At 53.5% G+C, this 12,771-nt stretch overlaps 4 protein-coding genes across 4 annotated transcripts; 1 reads left to right on the top strand and 3 right to left on the bottom strand.

Moving 5' to 3' along the window:
- Nucleotides 1-1,344: 1,344 nt before the first annotated feature.
- On the bottom strand, nt 1,345-2,468 carry GUITHDRAFT_161498 (hypothetical protein; the record flags this gene model as incomplete). Its single annotated transcript, XM_005838298.1, has 2 exons — nt 1,409-2,468; nt 1,345-1,360 (listed from the first exon to the last, which is right to left on the bottom strand). Exons 1-2 carry the CDS (start codon nt 2,449-2,451, stop codon nt 1,345-1,347), a joined length of 1,059 nt encoding a protein of 352 aa, XP_005838355.1. The 5' UTR covers nt 2,452-2,468.
- An 889-nt stretch (nt 2,469-3,357) lies between these two features.
- GUITHDRAFT_102645 (hypothetical protein) lies at nt 3,358-4,749 on the top strand (the record flags this gene model as incomplete). The annotated part of the gene is made up of 11 exons (XM_005838297.1): nt 3,358-3,381; nt 3,431-3,472; nt 3,546-3,631; nt 3,685-3,754; nt 3,807-3,863; nt 3,906-4,001; nt 4,057-4,089; nt 4,329-4,376; nt 4,428-4,488; nt 4,534-4,634; nt 4,678-4,749. The coding sequence occupies 11 exons, from the start codon at nt 3,358-3,360 to the stop codon at nt 4,747-4,749; spliced, it is 690 nt and encodes a 229-aa protein (XP_005838354.1).
- Nucleotides 4,750-7,223: 2,474 nt separating this feature from the next.
- GUITHDRAFT_150884 (hypothetical protein) lies at nt 7,224-7,977 on the bottom strand. Its single transcript, XM_005838296.1, has 2 exons — nt 7,378-7,977; nt 7,224-7,330 (listed from the first exon to the last, which is right to left on the bottom strand). The coding sequence occupies exons 1-2, from the start codon at nt 7,907-7,909 to the stop codon at nt 7,311-7,313; spliced, it is 552 nt and encodes a 183-aa protein (XP_005838353.1). The 5' UTR covers nt 7,910-7,977; the 3' UTR covers nt 7,224-7,310.
- A 1,215-nt stretch (nt 7,978-9,192) lies between these two features.
- GUITHDRAFT_102643 (hypothetical protein) lies at nt 9,193-11,151 on the bottom strand (the record flags this gene model as incomplete). The annotated part of the gene is made up of 7 exons (XM_005838295.1): nt 9,193-9,294; nt 9,345-9,398; nt 9,444-9,525; nt 9,577-9,659; nt 9,712-9,748; nt 9,936-9,977; nt 10,016-11,151. The coding sequence occupies 7 exons, from the start codon at nt 11,149-11,151 to the stop codon at nt 9,193-9,195; spliced, it is 1,536 nt and encodes a 511-aa protein (XP_005838352.1).
- Between the last annotated feature and the right edge of the window lie 1,620 nt (nt 11,152-12,771).

Below are 12,771 nucleotides of genomic sequence, written 5' to 3'. Positions count from 1 at the left end.
GCAGCAGAAGTCTTGGAGAGTCCGCAAGCTCGACGCTTGGTTGAACCTTCTACGCTCAGCTCAAACCCAGCTGCAAACTTGGTGTCAGCTGGGGTACTGCAAGTGCTACTCCCTCGCTCCCCTGCTCTTCCCGCAGGTTCAAATCAACTCTGAAACTGAAAGCTTCCAACCCACCTCTCCCTCCTTTCCCTCATCCTCTCGCCTCCCTCCTGCTTGTCCCTCCCTTCCCATCGAGATCCCTTGTACTGTTCAAACACAGTTTTGCTGACGCTTCTTTCTCCTCTCCTCTCCTCCTCTGGGTGTTCCTCGTCTGCCGCCTCCCTCTCCGCTCTCCGTCAAGGCTTTCTTCGCGGCCCTCAAGACCTCTATCTTCCGCAAGTGCATCCTCACGAGGTTTGCCTGACGTCAAGTGAGCTGGGAAATGACGAGGCCGAGCAGTGTGGAGGCAGTCCCTTTGGAGGAGGCGCGAGTGCATCTGATCCCGACCAAGAAGACGAGCACAGACGAGATCTCTGACAACATCGCTAGTCTCGGCACCACAGCCTTCGTCCGAGGAGTAGAGCTCCTTGGGTAACAACCTCTCCTCATCCCGCACCTTCCTCTTCTCTTTCCCCTTATCGTTCTCCTCCTCCTCCTCCTCCTCCTCCTTCAACTCCTTTTTCCCTTCCTTCTCTTCTCCCCCTCTCCCTGCTATGCCTCCTCCACTCTATCCGCACTTCTGCTCCTCTCATCTTACCCGCAGAGCTTCTGTCGAGCTTCCCAGGCTGGTGCTGAGCGAGAGCAGCTCCGTCACCAACCTGCTCCCCATCTTGCAAGTTCGCAACGTCAGAACGGCGTCGACGTCAGCGGAGCTCGGCTACGAGTGCCCCTGCTTCACTCTCGGTAGGTGGACACGACGAGTCAACCTTGGGAAGGAGGTGGCTACCTCAGCCCCCTCGCAGTCAGACCTCGACCCTCGTGTCTCCGACAGGTACTCGTTGCTCGCTGCTGTGAGGGTTGTGATGACGTGGCAGCGGCGGGTTCATCGGAGTTCATGTCATCCTTCCCCTTGAAAACTCCGACGTGCAGCGATGGGTCTTGCGCGGCATTCGCGCACAGCTTGTTCAGCAAGGTAAGGAGGAGGAGGGGGGAAGGGAGGGAGGGAGGAGTGTGACACTTAATGCAGGTGATTCCGAGGATGGAGCCTGAAACTAGATAGAAGAGCATGGTAGTGAGGATATGAGAAGGAGGATAGTAAAATCTTGCTCAGTGAGCTTCATAAGCTCGTAGTTATCTTAGTCTTTCTACATGCTCTTTGACGTCTAGACACATCTCCCCTTGTCGTCACCGATGTCTCTTTCCCTTCTACTTCCATAAGCGGCTGAACAATCAAAGTCAGTTCGCTCCCTCGCTCGCTCTCGCGTGCTACCTGAACGCCTCCTGGATCACTCGCCCGTTAAGAGGCTGCACAGGCCTCGCGATGTCCCCGAGCGCGAGCTGGAATGCAGCGAGGTGATCGCTCTGGATCGGAACTGCGTTCTGCATGACCAGCCACAGCACTCCTTCCTCGCAGGGCGGCAGCGTCTGCGATCCCCTGTACTTGAAGTAGGAGCGGAAGTTGGCCCGAGACGTTGGCTCTAGGAAGTTCTGCACGATGGCGTCGCCGGCTGACCCCGCGAAGACGCAGGGAGGAGTCTTGCACGCGTCCATGGGATCGTACTCGTACGTGAGCTTGTGGAACCTCGATGCGCCGGCTGTCTGGTACAGCACTGTACGAGCCATGGACGCAAAGTTTACCGTTCGCTGGCAATGTTTGCCCTCCCCCATGCAGGGGATCGCCAGGTACAACTTCTCCATGAACTCGGGAGAGATGAGAGGATGCTCCTGATACAAGACAGAGACGACAAGAGAGGTGTAAGGTGAGCTCGGCGACACGGGATAATGCACAAACTGCTGCTCCATCCCAAACGTGACACCGTCGATAGTGTGCTCAGCGGGTGTCTTGAGGAGGAAGTGATCGAGCTTGTAAGTCTGACCTCCGTAATCCATGTGAGCCTGGAGCTCCCTCATGTCAAACTTGTTCCCATTCACAAACAGCTTGACATTCGGCTCTCCGGTCACTTGGTCTGTGCCAGGAGTTTTCATGCGATACACGCCACCATCGTTGAGAGAAATCCATCCAATGGGAGGAAGTTGCTCTCTCACAACATTTCCGTCCAGTCCATCTTCAATCGCTACTGGCGACTGCTCTGCCATGGGCAAGCTTCCATCGCATTTCTCTGCATTGCTGTACCCAAGATCCTTGAAGTACTCGAGGGCGGTAGTTCTTTTCGTGAGAAGCGTCGCGTCGCGGTCGTCATCGCCGGAGCTGAGACGAGACAGGATCAAGAGGATGGGGAGAGAGAGGAGGAGGGAGGCGCCCAGCAGAAGCCGCGAGCTTCTGTGTCGCAGCTGCATTGGTACTGCCCTCATGCCATGCCCCTTCGCTCGACTTGAACAGTGAGGGGATGAGGGCCACATTCGATGTGAGTGAGGGCGATGATCCACTCAGTGAGGGGATGTGGGGCTATGAGAAATGAGGGGGATGAATACTGACTGTCGATCGCCACCAATGGAAGAACTAGACGAGCTGATGGAGGAGGAGAAGATCCATGTAAGAGGAGAGGAGAGGGGAGAGGGAGGGAGGGAGGGAGGAGGAGAGAGAGAGAGAGAGGGAGAGGGAGAGAGAGGGAGAGGGAGGGAGGGAGGGAGGAGAGAGAGACAAGGGAGAGAGACAGGGGAGAGAGAAAGAGGAGAGGGAGAAGGAGAGGAGAGGGAGGAGGACGGAGGAGAGAAGACGGGGGAGGAAACGGAGAGTAGAGGAGAGGATAGTGAGGAGAAGAGAAGAGAGGAGAGGGAGGGGAGGAAAGTGAGGGGAAAGGTGGAGAGGAGAGGAGGAACAAGGGAGAAAGGCAGGGACATCGGGTTACAGGTCCAAATTCATCAGTAAAGCAATGAGGGCATAAGGGTACAAAAGAAGAAGCTGACAAATACGACGAGTCGTAATATGCAATAGAAGTCAGAGTTATCCAACATGTTAGTAATTGATAGTAGGAGGGTTGGTTGAAGGAAGAGAACTATCAATTTATGTATTTGAAAATGTATTTCACCGACAGAATTACAAGAATATCACAACAATAGGAGCTGGAAAGTTTGCGACTGTACACAGGTAGGAGCCCCAGGGGTCCATCAGACGCACCACTGAGAGTGAGCTCTAGCGCGATACATCAACCGACAGGAATCAAAGTCGCGCTTAAAAAAGTTCAGGTACGAAGACTTGACAACCCACCACAAGGCTAACGGTGACTGATCTGTTTCAAACAGATTTTCCTGGAGATTATGGACAGTAAAGAACGACATGAGGTTTGATTCTAGTCAAACCTTGTCTGCTTGGTTCGAATGCGTTGCCCAGGTTGTAAGAGAAGCGAAGCTTCTGCAGAAAGTGGACAATAGGGTGATGTTTGTCTTGGATGCTTTCTTCACCCCTCTCCCTTTGTGAATCAGAGCTCACTCGTCGCGTTCGACAGCACATCATCAAGTGTTATGATTCTTGGATAGAGCAAGGAGAGTTTTACATCTGTCTAGAGCTATGTACAAACGGAGATCTCGCAGGGTCAATTGCTTTCTCTTTATCCTTTTGCATTGACAGTTGTCTTTACCTTGTAGAGTTATTCGGGAACAATCCCAGAACAATTCCAGGCTGAGACCAGCGATAGTATGGTTGTATTCTTATCAGGTTGAACATCGCCGCCTCTCTCAGCTCCTGCGGGCTGATGGAGCTGTTGCAGTTAGCAGACGCGCTTCGACACATGAAGCAGAACCACATGATGCACCGGGACGTGAAGGTGAGCAGGCCTACCGCTGGTTTCTGTGTGACATGCTGGCAGCCTGCCAACGTCTTTCTAGGAGAGGGAGGAAACTTGAAGCTAGGAGATCTCGGCTTGGGTCGGCTCTTCAGCTCTCGAACACTGGAGTGCACAACAGTAAGTCTCCTTGTCGATCCTCCTCGTGTCTCAGTCTGCCATTGTGGCATGGCAGGTGGTTGGAACTCCTTACTACATGGCCCCTGAGGTCATGCAAGGATCGCCATACTCTTATCCGGCAAGTAGTTTTGGAGAACGAGGAGGAAGCAGGAGCAGGAGCAGGAGCAGGAGCAGGAGCAGGAGCAGGAGCAGGAGCAGGAGCAGGAGCAGGAGCAGGAGCAGGAGCAGGAGCAGGAGCAGGAGGGCGAGGGGGAGGAGGAGAGGGAGGAGGAGGAGGAGGCAGCTTTTGAGCAGGAGAAGCAGAAGGAGGCTGATCTTGCCTTGCAGGCCGATATCTGGTCGTTGGGCTGTGTAATATATGAACTCTGCAATCTTGTATTGCGACTTGACAGTGCTGGCGAGGAGCGCTTACGTTTGCTGAAAAAGGCGTCACCGTTCTGGGAGAAGAATGTGAATCTGTATGCGTTGAGAATGAGAATATGCAAAGGTGAGCTCGGCGGCATCAGATCTGGTGGCTCAGGGAAGGATGCAGGTGTTTATGCGCCTGTGGATGAGATCTATGGGGGGCCTATTCGAGCGCTAGTGAGCGCCATGGTGAATCTCGACACGGCTGCACGCCCAGACGTTGATCAGGTATCGATGATACCTCAGGATAACGCGCTCAAAACAGCTACAGGTGCGGCAGGTATGCTGGGAGAACGCGGTCGCGCTGCGGGCGGAGCTACCGGAGCACATGCAGCCTACATGATGGTTTCATTGCTGATGCTCAATCGGTCTCGATTGAACTCTTCCATCCTCACTCTTCTCCGCCACTGTTGCGATCAGCGCTCGAGTTCCGTATCCCTTCGCCATGGTCCCTCGCGTCATGGGAGCGTAGCAGGTCCAGGAGAAGGTCTTGGTTCCCGCCTTCCGATCTCCTTTCGCTTGCGCCTCCGTCACCTGCCGCAGCCTTCAACTCAGGCAGCGCGACTCCAGCATGGCTCCCCACCCACAGAAAGGATCCGTCCCACAGGATCGCTGGACTGTCCAGTCCCTTGGCGATGAAATCTTGCTGAGCTCGCTGCTCCCACGTCAGAGAGAGACGTGACGACAGCAGGCGGGTACGCTGATGGACTTGTCCTGGAGAAAGTGCTCGCCCAGGGGAGGACAGACGAGCTCTGCTAACCCGCTGGCTCCATCGGCTGCGTGAGAGAGCAGCGTCAGGAGATACCAGCAGAGGAGAGACACGCGAGAGGAGAGAATGAGCGAGGAGAGGAGAGAGAGCGGAGGAAGGTGGTGTTTCTACCTATCAACTTGCACATCTTGATGGAGTCGGAGTCGACAAAGATAAGTCGCTGCATAGCAAAGATCGTGCAACCCACGTTGATGACCTCAAAGTTGAGCTGCAAGCGCGTCAAAGAGCGATAGAGGCAGGAGGCTTGACCCTGAAGATTCTCAGCAGTGATCCTGATCCCTTTGAGATCTCTACGACGGGCCCTCGCATGAACATGCAGAACACGCGCTCCTCGCTGCAGCAGATGCTGCTTGCCGGGCTCCACTGCATCTCAACCTTCCATGCTCTGCGGGCCATGGGTCACGTCGAGCTGCCGACAAGCCAAGGGAGACCTGTAAAAGAAGTCCGACTTGTGCATCTCCGTAGGCCGATACCGGACAAACGATCGGTTGTTGTTAGCGAGGAAGAGGTTGCCTTCCCTTCCCGTCCCTCCGTCAGTTGTCAACCCCTCCAACTTCACTTGACCTGTCGAAGGAGAAGGAAAAAACCTTGAAGGGCTCGACAGACACCTCGACTCAAACGTCACTCCCGCTCTGCTCCCTCTCCTCTCACTAGCTGCATGTCTCTACGATGTCTGCCGTCTTCGTCGCAGATGAAGAAGTGCAGGTTCAAGTCCGGGTTGACGAACCAAAACCTTCAACGCCATCAGGAGAGCAGAGGCAGCAGGTCTCGAGTCCACTTACTCCTTCATGATGAAGTTGTAGCTGCATGCAACCTCGCAAGGGATCTCAAACAGGAGCCGGCGGTTTGTAATCCATCCTACTCGACTCTCGAACGGCTCCACACATCGATCAAGGGAGTACCTGCTCGAAGATCATTCCTCTCAGCTCTCTTCCAGCTCTTACTGTCGAATCATCTTGTGCAGTCGGTCCATCTCTTCTTTCACTTCTTGTGAACTATCTTCTTCGGGATGCTCCTGCAAGTCTCTGAGCAAACTGACTTGTTCCCCCCTTCATGTACCTGCATCAACTTCTGCAGCTGCGCCTCCGCCTCCTTCACTGCCTCGAAGGCAAAGTCTCGATTACTATCGTCAACTCCATCGTCATCGCCATCGTCTTCGTCCTCAAAGTCTTCGGCAGCACGAAATTCGATCTGCATCTCGATGTTGCGAGGGGCCTGGAGCAGTAAGACGTCGCTGTCAAGGTCAAGCAGGGACAGGACTGAGCGCGCACAGGGTTGAAGTTCCATTCTCCGCTGGTGCATCCTGCCGTGGCGATGATGGCGCTGATGAAGGAAGAAGCGTCAAGGAAGATGATTGAGACGATCAGCTTGCTGCCTGTTGATGACGCGGCTGCTGTGATGATCTTCTTTGTAATAGAAAAGATTCGATGACGACGCTGATTGCTGTTCGCCTCGATCCGAAATGCTCGCAACAATCTGTCAAGAAGCCAGTCGGAGCCTGAGCCAGTAGAGGGCAGATGTCTTACCACCCAAGTGTTCTGCCATTGAATGATCTCCCTCCTCTCATTGCCGTCCATGTCCACGCTCATGAACTGAAAGTGATACCACTTGGAGGTCTCCCCCTCTCCTTTCACCTGTCACAGGTCAAGCTCGTTGCCGAACAAGCAGCTGGACACACCAGGTTACTCTCGATGATCATCTCGTTCTTCTCGTAGTCAAAGATGTGCACCAGCGCGAAATTTCCTTCTCTCAGCTTGAGCAGCACCTTGACGCTGCTGACCTGAGCTGTCTGCCAGGCCCTCACCCCCGTCACAAGCGCATTATCATCGCACCTTGGATACGTTGAGAGCATAACCCCATGCCCATTCCTGCAAAAGCCGTTCGCCGTTTGCTCTCAGAGGTCTGCTCTCCTTGTCTTGCAGCGATCCCACCATGTCGATGTTGAACTGCGACTAAGCTCAGCAAGAGGAGCGATGGCAGCACGTGAGTATACGAAAGTGAAAGTTGTGTTCTTGTTAGTCTGTTGCTTGGTGTTGCTTGCTCTTATCACTGTGTTGTCTAGCTCGTCCTCGAAGATGTCGATGGACAGCAGCATTCGGCTGTTCCAGATCTCGAGCGTGTCCAAGCGGGAGGTGTCATTCAACATCAACCTGCCATGCTACGTCACATCAACGAGGACAAGACAGCCGACGGCTCGCCTCCCCAACTTCCAGATGAGCGCCTGAGCTCGATCCTGGTCTTCGCTAGGGAAGATGCGGGCGGCGGTGAGGGCGTCGACGGTGAGGTGCTCGTGAAGGGCCTCGAGGTCGATGCGGGAGGAGATGACCTTCTCTGACAGATCTTGCGCGCTCGCCTCGGAGAACTCATGCAAGAGCGCGGCTCCTCTCGCTGAGTTGATGAAGCTCTTGACCTCTGACGCTGTGTACCTCTTGGCTCGCGACTGCAAACACCCTTCTAGCGCACAAACTCGCCAGTCCTTCGCGTGTGCCCAGCAGGCGATCCATGCTCCCAACGCGCGGATGACGTCCTTCTTGACCAGCCACATCATCACTTTTCTCGTCTTCTTCCTCATCAAGCTCAATGACTGCGCGTTCTCCTTCCAGAACTCGAACGCGGAGTACATGGTCTCGTAGAACCAGGCATGCAGCTTCGTCCTCACTTGCCTCATGATTCGCCGCAAGTTCAGCTCCTCCCACGCGATCGTCCTCCAAGCTTGCATGGCCTTCGCCTTCATCCGGGCGTCGCACTTTTCCGACCATCTCCTCACAGCGTTGCGGATCCTCCTCTCTTCGCGCACTCGCTCTTCCCAACCTGGTTCAGGCGCGGGAGGAGGAGCAAGAGGGCGAGGAAGGTCTCTGACATGCACGGAGAGTTCCTGCGCTTCCTCCTCCCTCCTCCTCCCGCCATACCCCATCCCCCGCAGCACCTCCACCGCCCTGTCGGCCATGGCGGCCGGGTTGCAGTCAACGGCCAGCGGGCGACTGCATGGAGGGATGAAAGGTCCGGGTTGCTGTCCTTGTAGGGTTTGTACCGAAGACTCCTTTGAGTAAAAATAAGAACATGCTCCCGCGAAGATAAGCAGGTCCATGCGCTCAATCCTGTCCTCCTCCTCTCCTACCGCCACCTCCCCTCCCTCCCCTCCCTCCCCTCCTTCAACTCCTCCATCCTCTGCATTCTTCAATTCCACTACCTCTTCCTCCCCATCTTCGTCGCTGCTCTCGCTTGTGCTCTTGCTGCTCTTGTTGGTGTCAGTCTCGAGTGCCGCAGAAGACCAGAAAGGCGAAGTGCAACATGGCGGCGTTGCTCACATGGAAGAGACGCGAAAGACTCACGATAGAAGAAGCGAGACAGGAGGAGGGCGAGGGATTAGCGCAAGTTGCAGGATCTGCAGGCTAACATGGAAATCGGCGAACTTGTGGAGAGCACTTGCGTTTCAGACAGCAGGGGCAGTGGCTTCCCGTATCAATCTCGCATGGAGTTTTACCTGCAGGAAACATCGCATGCTCTTCCGCTTCTACCTCCGAATGTTTCAGCAGCTTCTTCCCAAGAAAGCTACAAAAGCAGAGAGCCAGCAAACATGGTGGGTGAGGATCGAGGAAAGAGACTTCACTTCAAAAGCTTCAGGAACGACGACACAGGAGGAGAGGAGACAGCAGGAAGAGAATTTTCGAAAAGAAAATGAGAGGAGGTCTGAATCGTAGAATACAGAATGCTATCCACAGTTGCTTGTGGTTTCTTTCCGCCACCAAGCAAGGCCATCTTCGCCGACATGGATTCTCTGAGAGGTAAGAAGAAAGATGATGAGAACACGAGGTCAAAGAGTGCAAAAGACGGCCTCACATCCTCTATCATACATTCCCGATGGAAGTCGATGACAGCAGAACGAGCCTGCGAAGTTTTTTCATAAGTGTTCAACATCCTTGTCAGGAGTTGATACACCTGCATCTTGTCTAATCTCCAATCATCGATGATGATCACCCCCCCGATTGCTACTTTGAAATAGACCGCTCTCAACACCTACTGCAAGCTTAGTGAAAGGTGCGCGCTCTGGTCGCATGCCTCAATCGTGGACTGGTACAGGTCCCCGTCTAATCTCAAAAGTGCGATGTTCTCTATGTTCTATGGAAAGGAGAACCATATGAGAGAGAAAAGCAAAAGAGACATCTGACCTGAATCCGATCTGTGTACATGGTGTCATGAAACCACCCCTTCACATACTCGACCTGCCGAGCATGTCAACGCCTTCGGTTGAACAGGAATTTTCTTACCTGCGAGCTAGCTAGGCCGAAGTCAGCGAGGTTGCTTGTTACTTTGTGAAGCGAAACTCTGAGATTGTCATAAGTGTGATGCCTGCAAGAAAGTTTAGGCCGGCCTTCACCATGCTGAAGAGTTTCCCATTACTGATCATTGTTGTCTGCCGGATAAAGTTCTGGGTCCGGTTTTGGGCAGCCCTCGAAGGAATCGACCACCCACACCTGATAGGTCTGAGAGAGGCATGAGAATTGAGGCACAGAGCAGAACCTTCCTGTCCCGTACTCCTCTCGCTCTCAGAATCGCTGCCATAAGGATGCAGCTGTGCTGCAAGTTAGCTCTCCAACAGTCCGCAAGCAAACTCTTGCCTTCCCCCTTGCCACACACCTGTCTCCATCAAGTCTCCCGGAACATCTCTGTCCAGCACCTGAACTCAACATTTCAGTCTGATTTCATACCGCACGATGATAAGTTTTCCTCCTTCACGAAGTTTTCAAGGTCATCAAGACCTTTTCTTCCCACCATGCTTCTTGCCACAACCTAACGCATTCCTATAAGAACTCATCACGTCTTCATGTTCAGCACGCACACCTTTGTCTCGCCAGGTCTGTCTTTTGCATAGATCGTATCGAGGAGGGCAGACTTGATCATGTGCAAGTACGCTTCCTCCACGCCTCCTCGTCCACCTCCTACCTCTTCCCCTGCCCAACGAGGAAGACAGCGCTTGCCATGATAACCAGGGTCGCACTCGCAGTGAGCTTCTCTCTCCCCATCCTCAACGCATTCTCCATGGTGACAAGTGACGCCACTACCGCCAGGACACTCGTATTGCTCGTCAACTACCCTGAACACTCGCGAGGTGACCGGGGTTAGGGGGCTGCCGTTTGCGTCCGAAACTCCTGCCGTTATGGTGCAATTTCCTGGAGAGATCTTGACATCGAGACGATGTTGACCATCCTGTATCGAGAACGGATTGCCTTCGTCAAAGGTGCACTGTCGGAATAGGAAGGGATCGTCGCGAGGATGAGTACAAGAAATTTCTACACATCCTCCGCTTCCCTGCGGCAGAACCCCTCCAAGATGAAAGAGGACAGGGAGGGTCTGCTGAGAGATATGTAGCTGATCATCTTCAGGTGACGTAAGGACGAAGTGAGGACCTCTGATCTGGCTGACCCGAGTGGATACCGTTGGAGAAACGGGCTCGTCCTTTGTTGACACCAGAGTCGCTGAGATGGTGAACTCGCCTTGATGAAGATTCCATGAGTTGAAAACTGTTGATTGGAGGACTCGGACGTCATCTCCTCGTCCGGGATAGCTCATAGTCAGCATGATCTCTCCATCCTCTGGCACTGTGAAGCCTCCTGACGTTTCCAGGATCACTTGAAACGGAGTGTGTCGGATCAGCTCCCCCTCCTTGGGAGCTACAATTCGAACCGCAAAGTGTGTTCCACCTCCGCTAACTTCGTTTTTGTCATCTGATGTCACGGTTGCCTCCCGCGTCTCCCGCTCGCTATCGTCTCTCACCACCGTTTGCCTCCACCCCTCTCTCTCTGGCTCTTGCTCGGCCTCTTCGGATGAGTATGAGTCTTGCAGGTTCACCTTGATCTTCGCGCTTCCGGGTCCCCTTGTCTTGGCCTTCCATTGAGCGCTGGTGAATCCGAGGAGGAGGAGGAGGAGGAGCAGCAGCATAGCAGGTGAGCGCATTGTGAGCGGACCTGAGAGCATGGACTGCACCTCAAGACCGGTATAGTATAATGGCAGGCCCCGGGCGGGCCGCCGCTCGGGCCGGGCCCGGGCCCTGATCGGATGATTGTCCGGCGAGGCTCAGCGGCTCGGACAGTGGTCGTTTTCAACTTCGGCAACGGTTGTCCGCGTGTGTGACTCAGTGAGTGAGACTCTGAGGGTGGGAAACAAAGCCTGTTCATCAACTGAAACATCGCGAGCCTGAGCGTCACGTATCATGAGTCATTCACGTTGTAGGCTTTAATTCAACCGCCGGTCACCGGCGTGACCGTACGGTTGTCCTCGTCCGAAGCATATGATAGTTTTAATTCAACCGTGACGGTTGTAGCCCTCGTATTTGGGCTTCAGTGGTGACCCGGGGCCCGGGCATAGCGTTGGCCCATCTTGTTACAACTATCGGAAGGTCGATGTGATATCTGCGTGACTTTGAAGTTCACGGCTGATTTTTAAAACTTCACTTTGAGAGGGACTTGTGCTCCGTCGGTTATGGGCATCGAGCCGGCCGCCGTGCCAGGTTCCGACGGTCACAGGTCACGGTACGGTACGGTAACCCTCTCGAGCCCCTCCTGACGGGTTCATCGGAATAGGCAACAGGGGCTAGGGTGGTGGCTGGGCCAGAAAATGTCCTTGGAGAGGCCTGGAAAGGGGGTAGGGGTTATAAGCCATGGGTGATGATGTCCGAGGTACCAAAGGTTTTTAACGTGAGAGGCTCAAGTACGAGGGTATAGCAAATTATCCCTCACAAGAATAGAGCAAGTAATGGAGAAGAGGGGTAGGGGTACTGGAATAGAGGATATGCATCACATCCGGGGGTACAAGATTTGACAGCGTCGCTGTCACATAGGGTACAAATGATCACTAGCCGCTGAGCTCACGAAGGCCTTCTTCGTATCGAGTTCATGTCGTACAGAAGCAAGATGCTTACTTCATTTTTTAATCGACAACCAGCAACATGCCTCTCATGATGCCATGAGCTTGCATGGCAACAGGAATCTCATCAATCTTGTCAACATTCAAGCTTGAATCTCTCTTCGAGAGTGATGCCAAACTCCAACCCACTTTCCAACATCTAACAACCCTCAACCTCGAAGAAGACCAAAGATGTTTATACAAGCTTCGCGAACAACTGACTGATTGGGAAAACGAGCTCCTCGACGAGGGTGGATTGTATGAAAAACAATCATTACAAGAGAAACAACTTGATCAATTCATACAGAAAAGTTTGAGGTCCCTGAGTCACAAACAACAACCAAGTAATTCAAATGCGATTACTTTTCTCAGGAGATCATTTGGCAGTGACCATGAGACATGCGATAGATTTGCTCTGCACTCACAGATCATTAAGCAACTGAAGAGGTCGAATGACATACTCCAGCTTCGACAATTCTCTGTCAAAGATGCATTCCACTTCGTCTCACTCTTGCATAATGCTGTGGACAAACTTGTGATTATAACTTGCCATGTTTCCAATCTATGCTAAGACTTTCCACAGGTTTGTGTCCTGTTCCATGGAGAGGAATCCTTCGATCAAGTGTTGCTGCGGGACTTCTCGAGACTGGCTCTTGACATCGATGGCGACATGCATGAACAAGTTGTGTTTGC

The sequence above is a fragment of the Guillardia theta genome (assembly GCF_000315625.1).
Source record: "Guillardia theta CCMP2712 unplaced genomic scaffold GUITHscaffold_11, whole genome shotgun sequence".
NCBI classification, from domain to species: domain Eukaryota; class Cryptophyceae; order Pyrenomonadales; family Geminigeraceae; genus Guillardia; species Guillardia theta.
This window is presented reverse-complemented; position numbering and strand designations above follow the sequence as displayed.

Bases quoted from the DNA above. Each gene is read 5' to 3' on its own strand.
- GUITHDRAFT_150884 (XM_005838296.1), bottom strand. From the start codon at position 7,909: ATGAAGGCGAAGGCCATGCAAGCTTGGAGGACGATCGCGTGGGAGGAG. The intron at 7,331-7,377 runs GGAGGCGAGCCG...GTGACGTAGCAT, and splicing joins GGCGCTCATCTGGAAGTTGG to GGCAGGTTGATGTTGAATGA.